This window comes from Haematobia irritans, chromosome 3 (assembly GCF_050003625.1).
Source record: "Haematobia irritans isolate KBUSLIRL chromosome 3, ASM5000362v1, whole genome shotgun sequence".
In the NCBI taxonomy this organism is placed as follows: domain Eukaryota; kingdom Metazoa; phylum Arthropoda; class Insecta; order Diptera; family Muscidae; genus Haematobia; species Haematobia irritans.
In genome coordinates this window covers 57,585,918-57,610,354 of record NC_134399.1, presented here as the reverse complement: position 1 = coordinate 57,610,354, position 24,437 = coordinate 57,585,918, and the positions used below count along the sequence as shown (strand labels likewise).

At 34.3% G+C, this 24,437-nt stretch overlaps 1 protein-coding gene across 3 annotated transcripts; it reads right to left on the bottom strand.

The window, feature by feature from the left end:
- Positions 1-283: 283 nt before the first annotated feature.
- ci (transcriptional activator cubitus interruptus) lies at positions 284-24,437 on the bottom strand. 3 transcript variants are annotated; one of them, XM_075298588.1, is made up of 9 exons: positions 23,708-24,437; positions 23,372-23,518; positions 23,031-23,260; positions 22,928-22,976; positions 20,059-20,441; positions 19,424-19,998; positions 8,387-8,881; positions 8,126-8,290; positions 284-3,194 (listed from the first exon to the last, which is right to left on the bottom strand). In XM_075298588.1, exons 4-9 carry the CDS (start codon positions 22,942-22,944, stop codon positions 873-875), a joined length of 3,957 nt encoding a protein of 1,318 aa, XP_075154703.1. In that variant the 5' UTR covers positions 22,945-22,976; positions 23,031-23,260; positions 23,372-23,518; positions 23,708-24,437; the 3' UTR covers positions 284-872. The 3 variants fall into 3 exon arrangements, with proteins under 3 accessions (XP_075154703.1, XP_075154702.1, XP_075154704.1); XM_075298587.1 differs by having other exon boundaries at positions 22,928-23,260; XM_075298589.1 differs by having other exon boundaries at positions 19,424-19,968; positions 22,928-23,260; positions 23,708-24,436.

Sequence of the window (24,437 nt, the reverse complement as noted above, 5' to 3'; positions counted from 1 at the left end):
ATCTTGCTAACAAAAGACTGTAGTGTGATTTCAACAGACAGACTTGCAGACGTCCTACTCACGAAGACATATATACAGTGAGCCTCAAAATTCATGGTCCCAATGGTAATATCACAAAACACACTTAAGCAAATTTTCAGTGCTTACATTTATTTTACATATTCACTTACTTTCCGATCGGAAATCATTATTTCGGAATGCCAAATTCATTATATTCCCATCCCATGGTGGTGTTGGGTATACAATTACCTCAACTTGTAAAATATAAATTAAGATGAGAACATTGATGATATATTTGTTTTTATTCGAATAAAAAAAGATTTGTTTGATGTATATAATTTTTGTTTATCTTAGGAGTATTACAAAACAATTTCAATATTGTTAGTTTTACCATGTTGTTGTTGTTTTTGTTTTGAGTATTATTTTGTTTGCATGTGAAAAAAACTAATAAATGCACAAAAAAAAAGATTTACAATTTTGATTGTAATGGCGATATGGAGGACATGAACAAATTTTGACAAATCAGAAATAAAAAAAATACATATAACTGTTATATGCCAACACATAGTATGCATAAATGTAAAGTTAAAAATAATTATGTATATTAAAAAAAATAATTGTATGTATATAGAGTTATAAGATAAAAGTGTATGAACGGAAGACATTAGATCATATAAGGTTCACTTTTTGTTGTTGTTGTTTTTTTTTTTGTTTTGTTTAAGTAGCAATAAAAGAAGGCAAATGTATGAATATACGTGAGTTATGTTTGTATGTATGAGACGATGCTGTACTTACAAAAATAGTTTAGTTCTTGTGTTCTCTTTCTTTTATTTAAAAGTAAAGTTAAAAAAAATATGTGTCATTTTGTAAAATTAGATCAGTTTGAAGCATAGATCTTCTTCAAACAATGAGGTCAACGATGAATTCATATCATTGATGACCATATTGTTGGTGGGATAAGTACAATTTGCAATAGTTGTTTGGCCAGGGACCATAGGTGAGGGACCCATAGCAGCGGCACCAGCGACTGGACCCATAGCTGGATTATTTGGATCACAATATAGGGCATTTTCATTGGGTGCATTTTTCGTTGAAGATTTCAACCAACTCTGACAGTTTTGCACATATTCCAGAGTTCGCTGATAGGCATCGGTTTGCATGGCATTCGTTCCCGCATTATTGGAATACGACGATGTGGCGTTGTTCTCATTAAATGTTGTTGAGGAAATACTGGTATACTGATTGTATGGAGTTGTTGCCACTGGATTATTGGAACAAACTGCCGGAGACATTTGTGATTGTGATATATCATTGCATTGTATTTCATGGGGAACTGGAACAGCCGGAGCCGCTTCGGTTGGATTATTAAGTCTCCAATCCACTAGGCTAGTCATAGAGCTGTCAACGGGATCGTTCTGGGGTTGGGTACAATTTGTTGCGGGTATTGCAGGGCAACTCTCTCGTTTTTGATTTGTACTCATGTGGTGGTATTGGGAGTAGTAATTGGCACAGTCGTAATATTGGGGATATTTCATATAGTGATGACCATCATAGGAATATATATCGTAATTTCGATGCGAGGTATTTGCATTGCTATTGCTTGCATTCGGTGGGTTGGGTGGCATCATCATTGACCCGGTATTCGTGGGTTGTAAAAATCTCGATTGATTTGTATTGAAACCTTGAGATTCGGCGGTGTTCGAGCGCTCGGCATGTTTGGCCACTTGATTTAGGTATTGCAACATCTCATCTGGCAGGACTAGTAATTTATTTTCTATCAACTCATCCTCGTCCACCTCATCCAGATTAATTTTCTCATTGGGATGATGGTCCAGAGATACCTCCATCAGTTCTCTGGCCTCTGCAGACCTAGACCTATTCACCTGTTCTATGGCCTTGACAAGTTGTGTTGTCAACAGGGAATAGGTAAAGGAAGACGGGCATGACATGATCAATTTCACCGATTTTGGAGACTCGGAGAAACGTCTATCCAATAGCTTGTTTTTACCCGGAAGCACCGAAGATAATCGGAGAGTTGTCGGTATGGAATAACGACCATTTTGTCTTAAATGCCTCAAATAGGTCGAGGAGAGAAGGGAACATTGCAATTGATGTAAATGCTTGGCAATCAAATGGGACGAAGGCGGAGGTGGTAAATTTGTGATTTTTTCCCTATTCGTAACGAAGGGATGGCTTAATTGAGGCTCATTTCTAAGATTACCCATATTTGACATGGGGTCATTAAAGTCTACTCGCTCTCTTATGGGATTCATTTGTCCCGTGTTCATGCTATACATTTGACTTGAACGTCTAGAACATCCCGGCGAAATGGGATCGTACAATGAACCAGCATTAAAATGTGGGCGTATGGTTGACATGGAAGACTGATGTGAACATTGGCTACTGCGTCGACTGTTCATACTGCAATAATAGCTGCTTGTATTCGAATTTTGGCTATCGCGTCGTATAGTCTGGCTTGTGGCATCCAACTCTGAGAATTGCTTGCTGGTGCATGATGGCATTGTTGTTGTCTCCTCAACGTTTGTTTCCATTTTTAGTTCGGTAATACGTTGATTAAGTTCCCTCATACCAATGCCCATACTGGGTGTAGCAAAGTGTTTAGTTTGTAAACGTGACCGCATCCGTTGTGGTGAAGTGTCAGCACCAATTCTTGATGGTCCAGTGCCTTCATCGGAATGCATGCGATCACCTGGTCCGCCAATGCCAACCATTGTTCTCAGCACCAATGGCAGTTCGGCAACATCTACACCATCGGCATATGTTGCCCAATAGCTTTCTTCATTAGAAACAAAATCATTGGTGCCTGCATAATCATAGCCACCCATTGGTCCATTCCATTCATTATCCTCGCCTTCCAGAACTTCAGCAACAGCTGCAGATCTAATTATGGGATTTTGGAACATGCCACGTATGTGGGCTTTGGGCGATGGATTGACATTGAATTCTTTCTTAATGCTTTGACTGCCCGAACTGTTGTTACCTTGGAAATACTCCCTTATGTGGTTATTCTTTTCATTGAGTTTATCATCGCCATCGTATTTATTTTCATTGAAGCCCTTGTGCCTTTTGTTGGCATAGAATTCGGCACCATGTACGCTCTTCACATGCTTCCTCAATGAGCTGGGATCAGTGTATCGTTTTAAACAGCCTGGAGCATTGCAGATATAAGGTTTCTGAAATGTAACAAACCAGAAAGAGAATGGAACATGTTGTTAATGTTAATGTGATCATACCAATTGAATATCGAACTTTTAACAAGTTTGAAAGAGACTTTTAGGCAAAGATGTATCGTCATGTTGGATGGATTATCTCCTCCCAGTAAAGATGGTATAACACGACGTTGGGACGCGGCTATAAAATGGAAGTTTATTACCATTTAGCTAGGCATAGATATATGTAACGCTCAGGGTCAATCTAATTTAATTCAATCTAACCAAGTATCTGGCCAAGTATTCGGGTTAGTAGCACGGTTGCCACACAAAATTTTAGTAGCTTATATCAATATTTAAAAACAATGAAAGCAATAGATGAAGTATGACATTAAGGGAATTTGTTCCTGTCTTGCTGAATGCACCTGAGATACACAAGCACGCCATACGCTGAACTTTGTCTAAACTTGTCGGCTGGTGAAGTGCCGGCCACCAGACTACAACACCATATAGCATTATAGGTCTAACCACTGCCGTGTATAGCCAATGCACAATTTTTGGTTTTAGTCCACACTTTTTCCCTAGTGCCTTTTTGCACGAGTATAAAGGAAATGGGCCTAACCGTGGGAGTTTTGCGATCCTTGTAGTACAGCCTAAGTATACCTGGATCAACATTCAGAGTTGTCAGTCCATTTATTATCGAGCTCGGATGGACGTTATTGTCTAGAAACGCCACGATTGTGTATTCTTTGACAGATAGTGAGCTTTCAATAAAGCTGACTAGTTCATGTAATGCGGTCTCAGTAGACCTGCCCTTCGAGTATGCATGCTGTCGTTTCGAGAGCAAACTCGAATCGACGCTAGTTCCTAGATAAATATCCATCATCCTCTCCACAGTCTTAAGTAGGAATGATGATAAGCTGATGTAAATGTAAATGTAAGATTGCCTATGTAATCTCAAAATATGTAATTTTAAGGTACACACAAAAAATTTTTATGATTCAATCACGAAGTTAATTGATCCAAGCAATTTTTAATTGAAATGTCTTCAATCACAGAAATGATAGTATCAATTAAAATCTTAATTGATCCAATTAAAAAATTAATTGATACTATTAATTTTTGTGATTGATTTTTGTTTCAATTAACAATTTTGTTGAATCAATTAAATTTTTAAGTGAATATTTTTTTAACTCAATAAAAACTTTAATTGGAAAAATGTTCGTGAAATTTTTTTCCATGTAGTTGTTATTGCATATGAATATTGCAGTAAATTTAAAATTTACCAAGACGCTAAAATTCTATCAATTTACCAAACAGCAAAAAACTACAATTTTTACTAGAATGCTATGAACTTTGGCAATCTTGGAAGAGATTCGCCAAAAATGGAGGTTGTGTTGGCTGAAAAAATTTAATTTTCTCTTATAGTTAACCTATAGTTAAAGCCTATGAGCACAGAACCAGAACCAAGAAAACGGTCTTTAACGGCAATGTTCTTCAACAGGATATGGCGTAAATTAAGGCATTGAACGCACCCTTCAACTAGTTTAACTGTCTGTTCGTGGAATTTTCGTTCGCCTCGAGACGAACGATTCGTCAAAAAAATCAATCTCGAAAACCAATTGTTTCGGTGTTCGATAGTAAATCATAAATAATGTGTTCATGACCAATTTCAGGATTTTCTAGCAAATATATTTAATACCTCATTCACATTACACTTGCAAAATTAGATTTCAACTGTCATTTGCCTTATAAAAAGGGGATTTCAAATCCACTTTTACTCGATTTCGAGCCTAATGTGAATGAGCTATAAAGTTATTTTAGATTCAATCTAGACGAATTATTCGTCTCAAGTCGATTTTGTGTTTCATGAACAGGCAATAAGTATTTTCATTCATGGCCTGTTCCTGTATATCGAACGAAAGCTTTCTTTCGTATTCCAAACGAAAGAAAATTGATTTTTGTTCTTCTATTTCGAAAGGCAGGTCACTTCATATTTTGTTGTCAAGCAATAAACGAACATATACAATAAGTGTCAAGAAAAAAGTAAAAACATTGTTAACATTTGAATGAATTCTCAGGCCAAAAATTTGAAAATACTCATTTTTGATATTCAATGTATTCTCATACAACAGAAACGAACTTTCAAAAATTTAAAAACTCAAATTCATTCGAATTCGAGTGACTGCCTTTCTCTCGAATGGGTTTTCGTTCGATATACAGGAACAGGGCAATTTTTTAGTGACTTTACAACGCCCTATTTTCATAAAGCTCCCTTAGGTTTTAACGCAGGCCAAAAATAATTTTTAAAGTACCGCAGAAGTAGACCTTCGAAATAAAAACGCTACTCGTGAAGATGTAAATATCCCCGAGAGCGATAACGAGTCAAAACGCATAGAAAACGATAGAAGAAAAGGACCTAAAGTGGAGAATCCCCCATATGACGACATTCGAATATATTGGTGGAAAACCTACAAGAAGCGTTAAAAAAAAATCTGAAGGAAACAGTGCGCTAACAACCAGGATATTAGCCGTAGGTTAGGTTATGTGGCAGCCCGATGTATCAGGCTCACTTAGACTATTCAATCTATTGTGATACCACAGTGGTGAACTTCTCTCTTATCACTGAGTGCTGCCCGATTCCATGTTAAGCTCAATGACAAGGGACCTCCTTTTTATAGCCGAGTCCGAACGGCGTTCCACATTCCAGTGAAACCACTTAGAGAAGCTTTGAAACCCTTAGAAATGTCACCAGCATTACTGAGGTGGGATAATCCACCGCTGAAAAACTGTTTGGTGTTCGGTCGTAGCAGGAATCGAACCCACGACCTTGTGTATGCAAGACGGGCATGCTAACCATTGCACCATAGTGGCTCCCGTAGAACAACTGAATATGACAAGAAATGGTGAAATATACAAAATCTACGATAATATGGAAATATTGGAAACAATGGTTGAACTACCGAAGTAGCCGAAGACTTCGGTATGGCGAAGAGAGAAACCAATGATGGCAATAAGACTGGCATGAATGGAAATATTTTAACTACACAGGAAGTTATAACATGCGTTTTTCATATTTTTAATGGGTAATTTTAACTTTTTTGTTTCAAATTGGTTAAAAACAGTTTAAGAATTCATAAAATGATACAAATTATTAAAGTTTTGTCGAAAAAAATGCTAAATCCAATCTGAAAAAATTGTGAATTTTTGAAAATATTTGAGGTCAAACGTTTCAGACAAGCGTTAGAATCCATTAAAAATTATAAAAAATTATAAAAATTTTTTTTTACGAAATATCACAGAATTTTTTAAATTACATCCAAAATATTGAATTCGGTTCACACCTAAAGAAGTGATCCAAATTCAGTGCACCGGCTGTTGAAATGGAGGACTTCCGTCCTATCACAAGCCCATGTTAAATTCATCGCTTCTGCGTCAATTTTTGAACCGCTTCCGGATCCAAAAAGAACATATTCATTACTTTTTTGGCGACGCGTTTTTTTGCTGGGCAGTTAAGAAGATATCAACCATAATGATCACATAATTCAATAGCAGGCAGTTTGCAGTATTAAAAATGGTAAGAAAGGGACTAATTTCGAAAAAAAAACATCGGAAAAGCGTTGTAAAAGCATTGTAACCGGTTGATACACGGTGGGAAAAGGCGTTATCACAACCCCAAAATGATAACATCATTCTACGGTGTATCGATTGTATTTAACAAAGTTTTCAAAGCGGCAAGAAAACAATATTTTATACGCTTTTCCGATTGTTTAACGAACGCTTTGACTACCCAAAAATTATAACATCGTTATACGGTATAAAAAGCACTGAAAATTCAAATTGTAGTTTTTAACTTGATTACTTTATACATCTTCCATTAAAAAACCAAAGGTACACTAAAAAAAGTGAGCCCTCTAGGACACTAGAGTCACATTACCTCTATTTTAGTTCATGAACTTATTGTGTTTTGAGAAAGTTTCGATTACATTAATAATTATTTGCGTAGGTTGGTTAAATGAACTAAAAAAGGGGGAAAAGTTATACACAAATGTCCGTATTTTTTGTTCTCGTTTTTTTTTTCGAACGGTCCCATCGCCCACTTTCTTGCCCTTTTTAACATTTTACCCCAAATGCGCCATTTATTCATTGTGTTGAAAGTTCCCTGACCATTATCGCTTAGGTCAAAGCATCGGTTTGTTGCAGCAACAAATAAAAAAAGTAAACTTTTACAACATTTTTAAGAAGTAGATTTAATTGAACTTGGTTACACAGAAAAAAAATATAACCAAAGTATTTCCAATTAAAAGTTAATTGAAGTTGAAAATTTTTTTCAATTAATAAATGTATTGATACAATTAACTTTTTAATCAAGATAGAAACTTTAAGTTAATTAAGTCAATGATTGAAAATTTTAAAATTTTTAATTAAAAAAATTTAAATTAAAAATTAAACCTTTTAATCAAATTCGAAAGACTAAGTCTGTTAAAAAAAAGTGATTAACATTTTTTAATTAAAAATGTATTTCAAACAATCAATTGCAGTCAATCCATTTTAATTAATAAATTAATTGATTTTTGCAATCAACACCAATTAAATTTTTAATTGGATCAATTGAAAAATTAATTGAAATTTGCCAATGAAATCAATTAATTTTTTAATCAAGAATTTTCTATGGCCAATTAAAACTGTGCTTGATATCATATTCGTGATTGAAGACATTTCAATTAAAAAATTAATTGGATCAATTAATTTCGTGATTAAACCAGAAAAAAAATTGTGTGTAAATACATTTCCAAAAAAGGTGGATTTTCTATTAATTTTGTTTAAATAGCATAGCCCCTTGTCATAGACAATGTAATGAACACAACACAACCATTTGCGAACTTATTTCATGTTACACATAAAAACCATCCTACTCTGCAGTACTCTCTCTCTCTCTATCTCTTCGTACTTACCTCATTGCTGTGTGTGCGATTTTGATGCTTGGCTCGATCACTGGCATTACTAAAAGCTTTAGTACAACCGGGATATTCGCAAGTATAAGGTTTTTCTCCTGTGTGGGATCTCAAATGTGTTTTTAAGTTTTCCAAACGAGAATATGCTTTGCCACATCCTTCGAACTAAAAAAAGAAAAGAAAATAAAAGTGAGTAATGTCATGATGCCAATGCTCGAAAAAATTCAATTGAAAAAAAAAAACTACAACTAAAATACCAACCGTGCATTTATGTGGCTTCTCGCCTGTATGACGACGCATATGGACAACGAGCATGTATTGTGCCTTAAAAGGCTTTTCGCCTCTCGAGCAATTTTCCCAGCGGCATACAAATGTTTTCTTATTATTTTGTATATGGTGATTGTTGATGTGTCGCACCAAGTCCTCCAAATTACCAAATTCAATTTCACAATCCTTCCAATGGCAATTGGTCTCCTCAAAGTCCAGTGGTTCATCTTTTAGATCTGTAGTATCGGCACTGGCACAATCATAACCGCCGCCACCACCACCACCACCACTATGTGGTGTGGCATTGGGTGAGGGTTCACTTTGAGGTTTACTGCTTTTGTTTTCATGGCTTTGGCCAGAAAATTTTGTATAGCATTTTCGTGTCTTTTTGTTTTCTACAGCTGAAGCACTGTCAGCCTCTTGCAATGTGACATCACTACATGACGAGGAAATAGGTTCAACTGGTAGACGTGGTGGTTCTTCGTGACGCTGGAAAGTTTAGTAGAAATCACAGTTAATACTCACTCCTTCTATATTTTCTTATTACAATTGAACACGATTAAAGTAAACAATGAAATATGTATTTATATAATATAAATTATTTAAAAAAACCCCAAGTCTTAAAGAATTGTACATATTAACTGTAAAGAGATATTGCGTTGCACTACGTTCAAACCGATATTTTCTCTTTAAAAGCTCATAAATGGTAAACATTTAAAACTCCGAAATATACTTAATTTTTTATCAAATGCAAATGCGTTCTCACTTAAACGGCTTAAATAAAAAAGAAAGTGTTATACTCTCAAAGAAATTTGTTAGTAGACAAACAAGAAACTCTAAAGAACAAAAAGTGAAAAAAAATCCTTGCATATGGAAAGCCGTAACTGATATGTTATTTTTAAAGTTTTTTTGCCAATCAATTAACCTACTACCAAAACACATACAATCTTACACCAAAAAAATTTTAGATTGATTGTGATTACTTTCCGAACATCATGTTGTCTGAACTCTGGCCCAAGTTTATTTAACCTACCACGCTTACCACACGAGTTAATAATACTCTACCGAAAAATTTCAAAAATTCTACCAAATTTACAAAAGTATTATTTGGAAATTTTTGATGGAATTTTGGAGGTTGGTAGGGAAAATGTTTTTTTTTTTCACAGGAATGTTTTATTAACATTAACCCCCATTTATTTTTTGGAAATGTATCAATATTGACCATTTTTGCATTGCCCAACAAGGGAAAATTATTGCCTATAAATATACCAAACAGTGAAAAAACTACAGGTTTGGTAGAATGTTATCAATTGTACAACCATGAAGGTTGCCCGAAGTAATTTCCCATATGAAGTATTGGTATAAGCAGTCGATGGCTGCTTTCCAATGGGTTTCATCGAGCCTAGTCACTTTTTTAAACGTTACAAAAATGTATAATTCTGCTTCCCTAACATAACAATTAAAATAATATATTATATGTAAATATGCCTTTAATTCTAAATGTATTGAAGTTTTAAAAGTTGGGCCAATAAAGAAAAGTTCCTACAAAAATTGAGAATTTATCATGAGGAATTACAATGGACTTTGATGGTCTGTGTCTGAATCAAAGGGCGATCAAATTAACCTAACACGAAAATTACGATTTTTGAAGATATTGACATATAGCCATATTCAAAACAAATATTGACATATAGCCATATTCAAAACAAATTACAGTTGATCGAATGAATTTGTATGATGATTTAAAGCTTACGTTAACTTTTATGAATATAAGGATTGATATTTCGATAAGGAGCAGCCTGGTGAAGCATTTCGGAAATATATTTGTAGCTCCAAAAATATTCTTCTAAAGTTAGTTCATATTCCATATGAATGAATTTTCCGAATAAATCTAAGTACTATGTTCAGTTTTCAAGTTGAAAACAGCTAATTTTCACGGTTACTTTTTTTTAATCAATTAATTTAGAAATATTAATGTCCATATGTAAAATAATTTATTGACAGTTTATCGAAGGAATTTATATGGTAAAAGTAGGCTTGAATTTTCTTTAACTTTTTGCATATGGGGGTAAATGTTTCGCAATCAATATATTAGATCTTTTCCATTCATAATTTGACAAAAAAAATGTAATCGTCTTCATATATATTTTTTCACTTTTAATTTAGTATTTGGTGAAAAACAAAACGAACATAGTACTCACCTTAATACAGTACAAATGGAATGGTCTATATCATAGTGATTTCTTTTTATTGAAATTGGTAAACAAATAGTTGTCATAGAAGAATAATTGAAACACATTTTCGTTGGAGGGGGCCATATTGAAAATCTTACCAAAACGACGAACACCAAACAGTAAAAATTTTACCAGTTTAGAATTCTACCAACTGAGGCAACCATATTGCAGAGTTCATCTCTATGAAAACGAAATAAATTTGAGTATATATTTCGGTCGAGCTAGAAAATACTCGTAATACGGGAATGTTGATATTATAGCGACAACACAAACATTCTATAAAAATCGTAATTTTTGGCAAGTGGTAAACAAAATCGAAGAACTCGATATATTAAACATATAGCAAAAATAGCCAAACTGATGTCAAAAATGTCTAAATTTTAAAATTTTTCTATCCACTTAAGCAATTTTTGATGCTAGATCTAGCTATGAAATAGCTGAAATGACTACACTAGCCACTATACCTAAACTAAACTAGCTTTTCGCCTGTAACCGTATAGTTTTCTATCGTATAATACATTGTTATATTTTCATATTCGGAATTTTTACCGCACATAACAGAGGGAGTGTTCGTTCTTCAAGTATTCTTTTTTTGCAAGCGTTTTTATATGGGCAGACGGATATCCAGTACTAGATCGGCACAAGCAATGATTTCGAACAGTATATATTCCAATGGGCCCAGAATCAATATTTCTTTTACTGACTTTTTCCTGCAGATCAAATTATACCCCGACCACTATGTCGCATAGTTAAACCTACTTTTATACAGGAAGTTCAAAAGCTAACCCATATATAAAAATAAAAGAAACATCATTTAGGAATAGTCTGTAATTGATTTTTTATACTATTTTTGCACAATTTTATTGGAATTCAAATCATCTAACCCTTAAATTGAGCCATCAATAACTTGGATATCGGAATTTGCATTAAGTTATTATTATTAACACCATTTCCTCCAATACACACAGTTACGAACGCTGTGCCTAAAATGTTTTGTAGCGTGACCAACACGCACTAAAATATGTGATCCCAATAGTCATAGTAACAACAACACACAAAACATTAATAAATAAAAATATACCTGAAATGCACATAAATTAAGAGATTTCCATTGGCATTGTAGTTTATGATAATATTCCAATCGTTTAGCTGTTATCTTGATGGCCCATATGGGAGGGGGTATGTACAACATATCTATATTAATATGTTAATCTCTATCGATATTTTATAATAAATATACACACACACGTATGAATGTGTATATTATAATACGCATGGATAAGTCAATAAAATAAACAAGTATTTATTGAACACTGTTAAATAGGAAAACTATTTCATTTCTTTTTAAAAGTAATTAAGCCATAAAACGCATATACGAAGCCACCGTGGTGCAATGGTAGCATGCACGCCCTCACATGCAAAGTGTCATGAGTTCAAATCCAGTTTCGAAGAAACAACAAAAAAAGTTTTTTCTGCGGTGGATTATCCCCACTCATTAATACTGTTATGATGGCAAATGTTCGATGGGAGAATTGCAAGGGCTGTAACGACACCAAGCAAATATGGCCCCATTTAAACTTAAACCGCACACTAGATATGCTAGTTTTCTCGAGACGTTAGATATCACTCCTGATATCTGCTACAACGGGTCGCTGCCTCATAGGCGATTTTGCAAAAACTATAGGCGAAGTATAATGACTATTGTATGAGCTGTCATGATGCGGAGGAAAAGGAATCAATTAAACTCCTCTTGTGTGAGTGTCCTGCATTTTGTGTAAAGCGCAAGCAACTTTTAGGAGCATATAGCTTCAGATTACTGGCGGATCTGGAAAACGTTAACTTAAGCGGTCTGCTAATGTTTTTGGAACAATCTGGTTGGTTCAACAAAGAAAAATAATCAAGAAGGTTCAGCGGTTAAAACTAGAAGTGCCCATATGTAATAGGTACTTTTAGTTAATGTGGTATCACAATGGACTGAATAGTCTAAGTGAGCCTGAATCTTAATCGGGCTGCCACTTTAACCTAACCTAACCTAATGTTTACCTCGGTTGCCACAGTTGTTAGAATTCTACCAAAAAAAAAGAATTCTACCAAAAATAAAATTTTGACATAATTTTCTATAAAACTAAAAATTTTAACAAAATTTTCTATAGAAATAAAATGTTAACAAAATTTACTATGTAAATAAAATTTTAACAAAATTTACTATGTAAATAAAATGTTGACAAAATTTTCTATAGAAATAAAATTTTAACAAAATTTTCTACAGAAATAATTTTTTTTTGTTTCGTTATTGTTGGTTTTGTTCTTTAATCATTGTTGTTATTTTTGATTTCAGCTTAAAACCATGCATTGACTAAACTACAAGTGTAGCTTAACCAACAGAGGAAAAGAACGTTTGTCAAATTTATTTGGATTGGATTTATTTGGAAACGAATGAAAAACAAGTAAGGAAAGTCTAAAGTTGGGCGGGGCCGACTATATTATACCCTGCACCACTTTGTAGATCTAAATTTTCGATACCATATCACATCCGTCAAATGTGTTGGGTGCTATATATAAAGGTTTGTCCCATACACATACATTTAAATATCACTCGATTTGGACAGAATTTGATAGACTTTTACAAAATCTATAGACCCAAAATTTAAGTTGGCTAATGCACTAGGGTGGAACACAATTTTAGTAAAAAAAAATATGGGAAACATTTAAATCTGAAGCAATTTTAAGGAAACTTCGCAAAAGTTTATTTATGATTTATCGCTCGATATATATGTATTAGAAGTTTAGGAAAATTAGCCATTTGTACAACTTTTCGACTAAGCAGTGGCGATTTAGCAAGGAAAATGTTGGTATTTTGACCATTTTTGTCGAAATCAAAAAAACATATATATGGGAGCTATATCTAAATCTGAACCGATGTCAACCAAATTTGACACGCATAGCTACAATGCTAATTCTACTCCCTGTGCAAAATTTCAACTAAATCGGAGTTAAAAATTGGCCTCTGTGGTCATATGAGTGTAAATCGGGCGAAAGCTATATATGGGAGATATATCCAAATCTGAACCGATTTCAACCAAATTTGGCACGCATATTTACAATGCTAATTCTACTCCCTATGCAAAATTTCAACTAAATCGGAGCAAAAAATTGGCCTCTGTGGGCAAATGAGTGTAAATCGGGCGAAAGCTATATATGGGAGCTATATCTAAATCTGAACCGATTTGGCTGATATTTTGCAAGTTTTTCGAGACTCATAAAATATTCGGATGTACGGCATTTGAGGGAGATCGGTTGATATACACGCCAATTATGACCAGATCGGTGAAAAATATATATGGCAGCTTTATCTAAATCTGAACCGATTTTTTCCAAAATCAATAGGGATCGTCTTTGAGCCGAAACAGGACCCTGTACCAAATTTTAGGACAATCGAACTAAATCGACTCAGAATTTAATTCTAAGCCGATCCGTATACTAAAAGGTTGGTCTATGATTACTCCTTCTTGGCGTTACATACAAATGCACAAACTTATACACACAGTAGTGGTGAAGGGTATAAAGAGGAAGCACGAACGAAATAAACCCAGCCAACTGCACTCAAATCGATGATTTGACGGTGGCAAAGGAAAAGATATGTTTATACGAAGTTATTTCGGCATAAGCCGGTTATCATGTAAAACCTTTTTTCGGAAGGGCTTTGCCCAAATAAATTTGACAAACATTCTTTTCCTCTGTAGGTTAAGCTACACTTGTAGTTTAGCCAATGCATGGTTTTAAGCTGAAATCAAAAACAACAACAATGAAATTAAATTTTAACAAAATTTTCTATAGAAATAAAATTTTAACAAAATTTACTATTGAAATAAAATTTTTACAAAATTTTCTATAGAAATATATATTTTTATATAAGATTTTTTGTTTGGTTGGTTTGTGGTAAAAGAAAATTTTGGTAGATTATTTTTGGTTCAAGTGGCAACCGTGATTAATACTGGCGAAATTTCTGAGTGTTTCGAAGCTTCTCTAAGTGGTGGTTTCACCGCAAAAGGGAGGCCCTTTGTCATTGAACTAAACATGAAATCGGGCACAATAGACCGAATAGTCCAAGTAAAATAACGGACTGACACTATATACACTTAAAATACCCTTAACATTAATAACGCAAAGACAACAGTGACTCCTAGAAAAACAATCTGAGAGGATATTATTGAAAACACCTTGTAATGATTTTTGCCACACGAGTAAAAAATGTTGCAATCATTTTCTTAATTGGCTTTCTTTTTTAAATTTGATTAAATTGATTAAATTTGAAGTTAATTGTACCAGTTAATGTTTTAATTGATTAATTAAGTTTAACACCCATATGCAAAAAAGTTAAAGAAAACTACTTTTATCATATAAATTTCTTCGATAAACTGTCAATAAATTATTTTGCATATGGGTATTAAACTTTAATCAATATTTAATTGGAAATATTTTGGTGATATATTTTTCTGTGAACAAGGACTTTTTTGGGGTGTTAACAATTAACAATTTTGATACGGACCAAGAAGTTACAAGTTGCCAAAGGAGGAATCTCAATGGGCTTTGATGATCTGTGTCTCTCCAAAGACATCTAAACCTTTAGATAATTCAAAAATGTTCCTATGAAAAATTTTGATTTTCTGCCTTTGTGGCCACTAAAATCTAAACTTATTATGAATATTGCTGAAATATATGTTAGGGAAGAGTAATTATAGTAGACTAAGTGCAGCGAATGTGGTATATGAAGTATGGAACCTTAATACATGGTATGTTTCTATTATCTTTATAAAAAAAACTAAAAATTTGGCTATACCACGATTGCTGCAACATTCTCTACATACATTTTTCTTAATGGAGAGTATTTTGAAAAGTTACCAAAACTAAGAGTTCCAAAAATCTACAAAACAGTAAAAAATGTAAAAGTTTTGGTGGTAACCAAAACTCTGAGAAGTTCACCAATGTGGTATCACAATGGACTGAATAGTCTAAGTGAGCCTGATACATCAGGCTGCCACCTACCTAACCTAACCTAAATCTCCGAGCGTAGGGAAGGTATATCACACGTTAACTCCGCTTGGGATAACATTCAAACATAGAGGACTGCTGCGCAACGTTTGGTGATCAGAAAATGAAGCCGACCCATATTTGACAATCATTTTGTGTTGTTGGCGGCTTAACGGCTAAGCTGTTACAAATTTGTTGGCGGCTTAACGGCTAAGCTGTTACAAACAACTTTTTATTAATATCTCCCAATACGCACAAGGATGAACATTGTTCATATGCAACTAGGTTTAATGAGAAGTCGTTTTTCCGTTTATCCGAAAATCCCATTTTTTTTCAAAATTGCTCAATATCAAAAAAAATTGGAAATTAGTGAAAATGAGTTTCAAAAACACGTTTTATTCTAACATAACATATATAACATTTCAAAACAACTTAAGCATAAAATCTGCTGTATTTCCAGGGGGCTAATCACGGCATTCAATATCGAGAAATTTTGATCGAAATCTAAATTTTTCGGATCACGGGAGTCGATATCGAGTTTTTTATCGACAATTTTCTCGATTGGTAAATTGCAATCGTAAAACATTTTTCACTTGTTTTTATACCCACCACCTTAGAATGGTGACGAGGGTATAATAAGTTTGTCATTCCGTTTGTAACACATCGAAATATCGATTTCCGACTATATAAAGTATATATTCTTGATCAGGGAGAAATTCCAAGACGATGTGTTAACTAAAAGTAAAGTGGATTTATTTATAGTATCTATGCGTCGAGGATATTTCAATTTCTCTGTTAGTAAAATCTAAAATCTACATTCCTTTCATTTCATTAAAGATAGGCATTTGCAACTAACTGCAACACCAGCCAGTAAACGTGAACTCTCTCGAAAAATGCCATCAGAAAGGGTTTAGGCGAACACATTAGTTACTATCAAGATAATAACTAATTTTATTGAAAATAATGCGATCTTAGACAAAAAGATCGATATGGGCCTATGCTACTTTGCCTTAGGCATTGGAATCTTTTTTAAGATATATCCAATCATTCGGTTATTGACTTGTCAAAATTGTATTGAATAAATGTTTTATGATTACAACCTATTAGCTATATTGCGGAACATTATTTATATGTAATCTCTTTAACCTGACATTCATAATTTCCACTGAGGTGGTGTTATGTTAGGTAACCTAACCTACATCCAACATGCTTGACGAATTTGACTCTTTTGATGATTGATGTGTTGTAATGGATTGATGGCTTCAGTTTTCAAGATTCATGAAACGTTGAAGTAGCCATTCTGGGGTACGACCCTGTCGTAAAAGATCTTCAATATTAGTTTTACGTCGATATGATAGAATCTGTGTGGAGACATCTTCATGGGAACAGTGTTCTTCCTCCGTATACTTCTAGATTCAATCTGATTTATTTACTCATTCCAAGGAATTTTAACTAAATTTTACTAAATGGCATAACACTCCTGTTTCCCCATAGCGTAGGCCAATGTCAAATGTTATGCATATCAGCTACAGCAAAAAAAAATGTTATCAAATTGGAACGGCGAACTACCGCCGTAAATGTATTAAGTCGAAGTTTTAATAACTAGCTGTTGAATTTGCACTACAATCTTCAAAATGCAAAATTTTTCTCAATCTTTATTTTCCCGAAACACTACAATACATATGATATGAAATTTTCACAAACTCTTCCTATCGACAAAAAATTTAATTTGAAAAATTCCATGTCTAAAGATTGACGAGTTATTGGTAATTCAAAATTTTTCGTTGTACGAATTCGAAATTCGAAAACTGGGATGTAACCTGTGATTACTTTTACGCTTTCCCGGCAGTTTTTCCATCCTGGATAGCTTGATATTCGTCTCTTTGGAGTTATTATATAAATTTGTATTAAAGTAGATCAAAGATTGTCTATACGAAGGCAGTTCGGAAACTTCTTAGCCTTAGCACAAAAATCGCGGTATAAACAGAAAAAAGTTAAGTGTTTTGGAAACTTCCAAAACATGTTATGAACACATGTTAAATTTTGTTTCGATCTGGCAACTCCTTCATAGAGAAACAGGTGTTCAAAAAAGACGCATCCGCAATTTTTTTACAATAGAAAAATTAGTAATGCGTGCTGTCATTAAATATTTACATAGAAAAGGTTTATCGGGACAAGAAATTCATAATGATATGGCGAATGTGTTAGGTGAAAGTGCTCCTTCATATGCAACAGTAAAAAATTGGGATGCTGAATTTAAACGTGGTCGTGCAAGCATTGAAAATGAACCAACGTCCAAAAACAGCAACACCAACAGAAATTGTAGCCAAAGTGCATGATAGGGTATCTCAAATGATCGAGTACATATCATTTTGCATGAAGAACTATAGAAGAAAAAGCTTTCTGCAAGATGGGTGCCGCATTTGTTAACAGTCGATCAAAAACGCATAAGAATGAACATTTCTCAAGCTTGTTTGGATCGTTTTAAGCGAAATAAAATGGATTTTAAGCGTCGTTTCATAACTGTTGATGAGACATGGATCCACCAATATACTCCAGAGACAAAAGAACAATCCAAACAATGGACTGAAGGTGGAGGAAGTGCCCCCAAAGAAGGCAAAAACAATTTAATCGGCTGGTAAGGTTATGGCAACGGTTTTTTGGGACTTCAAAGGTATTTTATTGATTGACTATCTGCAAAAGGGTAAAACAATAAATTCAGAGTACTATTGCAACCTTTTGGATCAATTAAATGTACAAATTCGAGAAAAACGTCCTGGCTTACAACACAAAAAATTATTTTTCATCAAGACAACGCACCAGCGCCCAAGAGTGTTTTAACAATGGCTAAAATCAACGAATTAAAGTACGAGTTGCTTGACCACCCACCTTATTCTCCCGATTTAGCTCCCAGTGACCTTTACTTGTTCCTAAATCTAAAAAAAATCATTGTTTTACCTCAAATGAAGATGCAATTACAGGTGTAAACCACTATTTTGAAGACCTTGAGGAAAACTATTTTAATCAAGGGATAGAATTGCTAGAAACGCGTTGGACTAAATGTATTGAAGTTTCAGGAGATTATATTGAAAAATAAAAATATTTTTGAAAAACTAACTATTCTCTTTCCTTGTAATAAAGGGACCTGGCATTTCCATCTTGCATACAAAGGATTTTTCTACCCCAAAATAAGTTCTTATGAGATTTTTTAGAATTAAATCTTCTTCAAAGCTATTGATTCTATTAGCTAAAATTAGGATCCGAGTTTCAGGAATGAAGTCGTTTTCTAAATATATGTTCCTTATTTTATAATTGTACCTATATTAGCCCTTTGGTTATCCACACGTTGTAGCATAGGGGTTAACAAGTACAGCACTGCCTTGCCACTTCAACAGATAGTCACTCCTCTCAAATTTAAGTATCCAACTAAAGTTTTTGAATTTTCGTATTAATTGTATTATTGACGCTTATCAAGATAGAGTATCCAACTAAAGTTTTTGAATTTTCGTATTAATTCTATTATTGACGCTTATCAAATGTTCATTTTGTAATTAAAAAAAAAATCCCAATTATACTTAATCCTAGATTTGGCACCAATTTATTCTACATTACCTTCACATTATGAAATATTTACATTTGTAAATAGTACCAGAGCTATGGTTAACCTAAATTGAAATAAAATCTCACCTATATTTGTTCCTAACGATTATCAAATTTATCATGATAGATTAATTTAAGCTATATAAAAGAAAAGAAATAGTCTTACATTTTTGCTGCTAGAATCCTTTTCACTTGTGAATTCCTCTTTAACTGGTGTAACAGGCGATGCATCTGCTTTTGTGCTAAGTAGATGTTTCTGCTCCATTGGCAACATGTTGTGGGGTGGTACCTGATGTGCTGAAGACAGTGGATGTAAGAGACCGGCACTTACTCTCAATAAATGTGCTTGTAATTGTTGTAAATGAGGAGCCATAGCAGAATGGATTGGACTGAAATTACTGGCAGATAAATGTCCATAACAGGCATTTGGTACATTGGCACCAGCACAAGAACCGCCCATCGCAGCTGCTAAGGAATTCGGTGAGAAACGTATCATGGAGTTTATATCGAATGCATCCGAGTAAGGAGACGATGACAGAGCTCTTTTTCGCGAGGCTATGAAGGAATGCGAGTTAATACTCTTGTTTTTCAAGCCAAAATTGTAGCCATTGTTTGCTGCCGACAGATTGACTGCTATAGCCGGATGTAGCTCTCTCACAGAGCCCATATTGCAAGACCTTAAATAATCGCTGGAGTTCATGCTCAAGCCAGCTATGTGAAAATGGTTATTAGGAAATTTGTCTAAAAATTAAAAAGTCAATTGGCCTATCAAGAGGAAAGCAGCAGCCTTCGTTTACATACCGTGTAGTGAAGCATTGGGACTAAGGCACTGTAATGAGTATAAATGTTCAATATAGCCGGGAATCCTGTAGGCAGGCGGCATTTCATGGCACTGGATAGAATTTTGCACTTTAGCATCAGATGTAATGGGCTTCATCTCTGGAGACGACGAGTCGCATACATAGGATTTAGGTTCCGTGGGAGCTGCGGTTGTGCTGGTAACAGCATTTGGTGAATCTCGACCATGTTCCCGATTTCTAGTTGTGCTGGATATTGGCATAGCTCCAAATCCCGGATCACCTGTATTGTTGCAGCAGTTCATTACAGAATACAAGGGTGAGAGGAAAGACGATGCCGCAACAGCTGCCGCTCTCCTCGATGTTAAATGTTGCAAATCGGTATACCTTTAGAGAACCACATAAAGTTAGCATTTGTGTTTCGTAAACTGAATTAAATATAATATTATGGGATATGTTCGGTATTAAAAACAAATTCAAAATAAAAAACAGTCGATCGATATGAACCAATTTGAATAATTGCGATACATTTAAAGTCGCCTTTATACCTATGTTTATGTAAAAAAAGGAAAAAAAAAGTTAAACCATATTTCGTGTTTCCCCATAATTGTACATATGGGATTATGTTTAGTTTAAATACATCTAAGGATATATAGGTTAGTAGTAGTAGCAAAAGTTTAATGTTTACAATTATTACTACCAGACACATTTTACACAGTTATAATTGGCTATTAAAAGGCCTCTTAACACGTTAAATTGCTTAAATAAATGGAAAATGAATGATTATGCTGGATATCTATCTAGAACACTCCCCAGAACTATTTTTCTTTTTCTTCATTCATGCCGGTTGAGTGTTTTTGAAGATGTTGTTGGGGGAATTTTGTCAGATACAGGTATAGTTGGTCGTCGTCTAATGCCGAACTCTTTCCTTCCCATCTTTACAATTCGTCGAGCCCTATCTTTATTTTTATTGTAACTTTCTAATTCACGCCAGTCAAATCTGAAGATCTGGCGGTATCTCCGTCAATTTGCTGTTCGTAATGTCCATAGCTTTTGACAATCATACTACAATTTGAGGAAAATCTGTGTACAATAGCACTTCCAAAGCCTTCTTACTGGACGGTGTCGAGTTGAGAAGGGACATCCTTTTTATAGGATGAGAAGGGACATCCTTTTTATAGCAGTCCGAACGGCGTTTCACATTGCTATGAAACCACTTAGAGAAGCTTTGAAACACCCAGAAATGTCACCAGCATTACTGAGAGGGGATAATCAACCGCTGAAAAGCTTTTTGGTGCTTTGGTCAAAGCAGGGATCGAACCTACGACCCTTTGTATGCTAGGCGGGCATTCTAACCATTACACCACAATATTTAAGAGTGTCATATATGCCATCCAAGTCTGGCGAAACAAATACCACAGTTGTGGTGCGTGGGAAGCACAGGCGGCTGTTACTTGCATTCCTAGACAAAACGGTTTTGATGTCTACTTAAAAGTCCTGGAACATTGCATCACGCAAAACACTATGTACTGAAGCGGCTGGGATATAATATTGGTGGCATAAAATCATGTAAATGGTCGGCCCAGTTGTAATCTAAATATTTTGACCTCAAAAACGGACCTCAATACCACCGTTTTCGTGGATTTCAATGTGAAAAGACCACTTTAACTTAGTATAAGACGAGGTATAAATATTCTTTGTCAGATCTACGATCAACCGGTATCCGTTGTAAGCTAAAGTTTGTTCGATCTACGTTTCAATATTTCTACCATACAACTGATCTTCCGATTTGATTTTAAATATGATTTTTTTTTATTCCGGTTTGATTGAAAATTTCTATCCACAAACATATAGTCTTGGCGGTTTATATTGACATCTTCTGAACTTAGAAGCCGTCATTTTTTTGTGATCTTTGGGTCAGTTTTGATACACAGCTGTTGTTTTATCCACAAATGGATGATGTCTATATGGATAATGGATGAGGTCTATATCGTTCCATTATTTTAAATAGAAACCATACATACCATTATAGACAGGATTTACAGTTTTGCCTGAAATTGGGAATTTATTGTTCTTCCCTAATTTGGACACCTCATAAAGGGGATAGTTTTCGAGAGACGTTTGATATAATCAAATTAAAAATAAAATTTCTTAAGTGGACGTCACCTAAATGGTGACAAAATGGAGGCGAAAGTGGGTAGCAACTTCTGACAAATTTCACTGTACCCCGCATTCGACATTGGCCTTTTTAGTTTGAATTTGAGTACAAAGTAAATGGAATGTTAATAGAACAGTGAAATAAACTAGACAAGACTTGATCGTTAAAGGTGAGTACTAAACTCGAGTTTAGCCGCTAAGTCAGTAAAAAAGGCATAAAATTATACATCTTTGTTGCAAATTTTATTATAACTTGATGGGGAATAGCCCAAAGCAATTTTTCACAAAGTTTTTATTCCTTAAAATGGATTATTAAAGAAAAGTAATCGTGAAAAACGACGATTTTAGCGGCTAAACTAAAACTTAATACCCATCTTAAGGCATTACTTTCCCATGTGCTGGAAATTGTAGCATAAATCTATAATTTTTTTTTAGGTTTTTAGATTCCCAACTCATAACAGTAGTGGTCTGGAAAATGTAGTCAATTAGAAATTATTTTACATTCGTTTGTTCAAATGTGACGGCTATAAATACCGTCTTAGGTGCTCTATAATATTAACGTTATAGAAAATGTTGTTTTTATTAAATGTTAGTTTGTTAAGTATTCTGTTCAGCCTAGAACTATAGGCAAAACTTTAACCCTGAAAATTATGAAATGCAAATGAAATATGTACTTAGAAATGAATGGATAGTTAACAAAGTTTTTATATACTTACGGCCATGGATTCGCCATATCGGAAAATAATAGTGTTCAATTAAGTTTTCCTAAAGAAATTAAGAAAAACTAGCAAAAGATATATTTCTTCTTCAAGTTTTTACCTATGGCCAAAAGCATATTATGGCCTAAGGAGGAGAAGAGCACCACTTTTTCAAAGGCTTAAATATACTGCTTCCTTCTATTTTTTTAATATTGTGCTTATTTCTTTCGTATCCAAGACTTCTGCTTTATGTGTAAGTTGTTAACAATTTTAGAGCACCTCTTTTTATGATGAGGTAGTTAGTATTTGAGGTGCTAGCTAATGGTCTTCCTTCTTCAAATTGATGAGATCCTTAATTATGTGGACAATTTCCAATACATACATAAAGAAATATCGATAATTTCACTCTCACGGATAGGAATATTTATGGTATGTGTATTCGAGAAAGCAAAGTAGCCTTACCTTGGTGGCTTTTTAAAAGGCATTTTCTTCACATCAGCATTTTTCGGCCATATTCAAAAGCAAAATGTATTTTTGTGGTCGTAATGGAATTCAAAGAAATGATCACTTAATTCTCGATGTCACCACATTGCCTCATATATGTACACGCTTTGAGGGAGGAATAATTTACAAAAAACCAAGAAAAGAAAATAACAAGAAATAACAATAAAAATTTTAGACAATCACATTTGCGTAGATGATATGGTCGGACGACGGCAGTTCCTCCAATGAATATCCAATATCGTTTCCATGTAGTATGTATAACACTTTGTTAGCATGTTACATTATTATGATTACCTTTCATCTGATCATGTCTTCCGTTGTTGTCGTCTTCGTCTGTGTAGCAGTTTGGCGTGTAATTTGATAGAGCGCTGCTGTCTCGACGTTAATGAACTTATCTGGCTGGCGGTCCAGGAAACTTCTTTTTCATTTAGAATTTTGCACACAATTATTTTGTATTTCAATTTCACTAAACTGTAGATGGTGTAAGGAAGGAATATTTAGCCATTTCGATGAATGTAAATAATTGCAGCTGATCAAAAACAATAGAAAATACATATGAATGTGTGTATACAATAGACGCTGTGATGGCTTAATTATATCGAGGGGCTATAAAAAACACTAATATGTGTGTAGGTATACAGAAGATAATTGAGTTGTTAGAGAGATGTCATCGCAGCATTATAAAGATGTTTCGTCTCGCTCTTTGTTTTGGTGCACGATCTTCTCTCAATTTATAGGTCTGCTTGCACGCAACAACGGTCGCACGCTCTCCCTCTCTCGAAATAGGGTTTGTTGTGAATCTTCTTCTATGCTTGATACACAGCATTCAACTGTTGATTACTCTACATAACCTGTTTCAGTCTCGTGTTAATTAATTGAAACATTTAGCTGGCATCCAATTAAAACCTTGAGAGAGCGGGACGTCATCTCAAGGCAAGTTTAAACTCTTTGGCATCCACCAGCTACCAACTAGAGAAGAAATGAAGGCGTGACGTGACGGAGGATATTTTCAAAGATCGTCAAA

Coding starts and splice junctions, on each gene's coding strand:
- ci (XM_075298587.1), bottom strand. Junction 8,882..19,423: donor AGGATTCTAGCAGCAAAAAT/GTAAGACTATTT, acceptor TAAACTTTCCAG/CGTCACGAAGAACCACCACG. Junction 3,195..8,125: donor ATCGCACACACAGCAATGAG/GTAAGTACGAAG, acceptor GTTACATTTCAG/AAACCTTATATCTGCAATGC.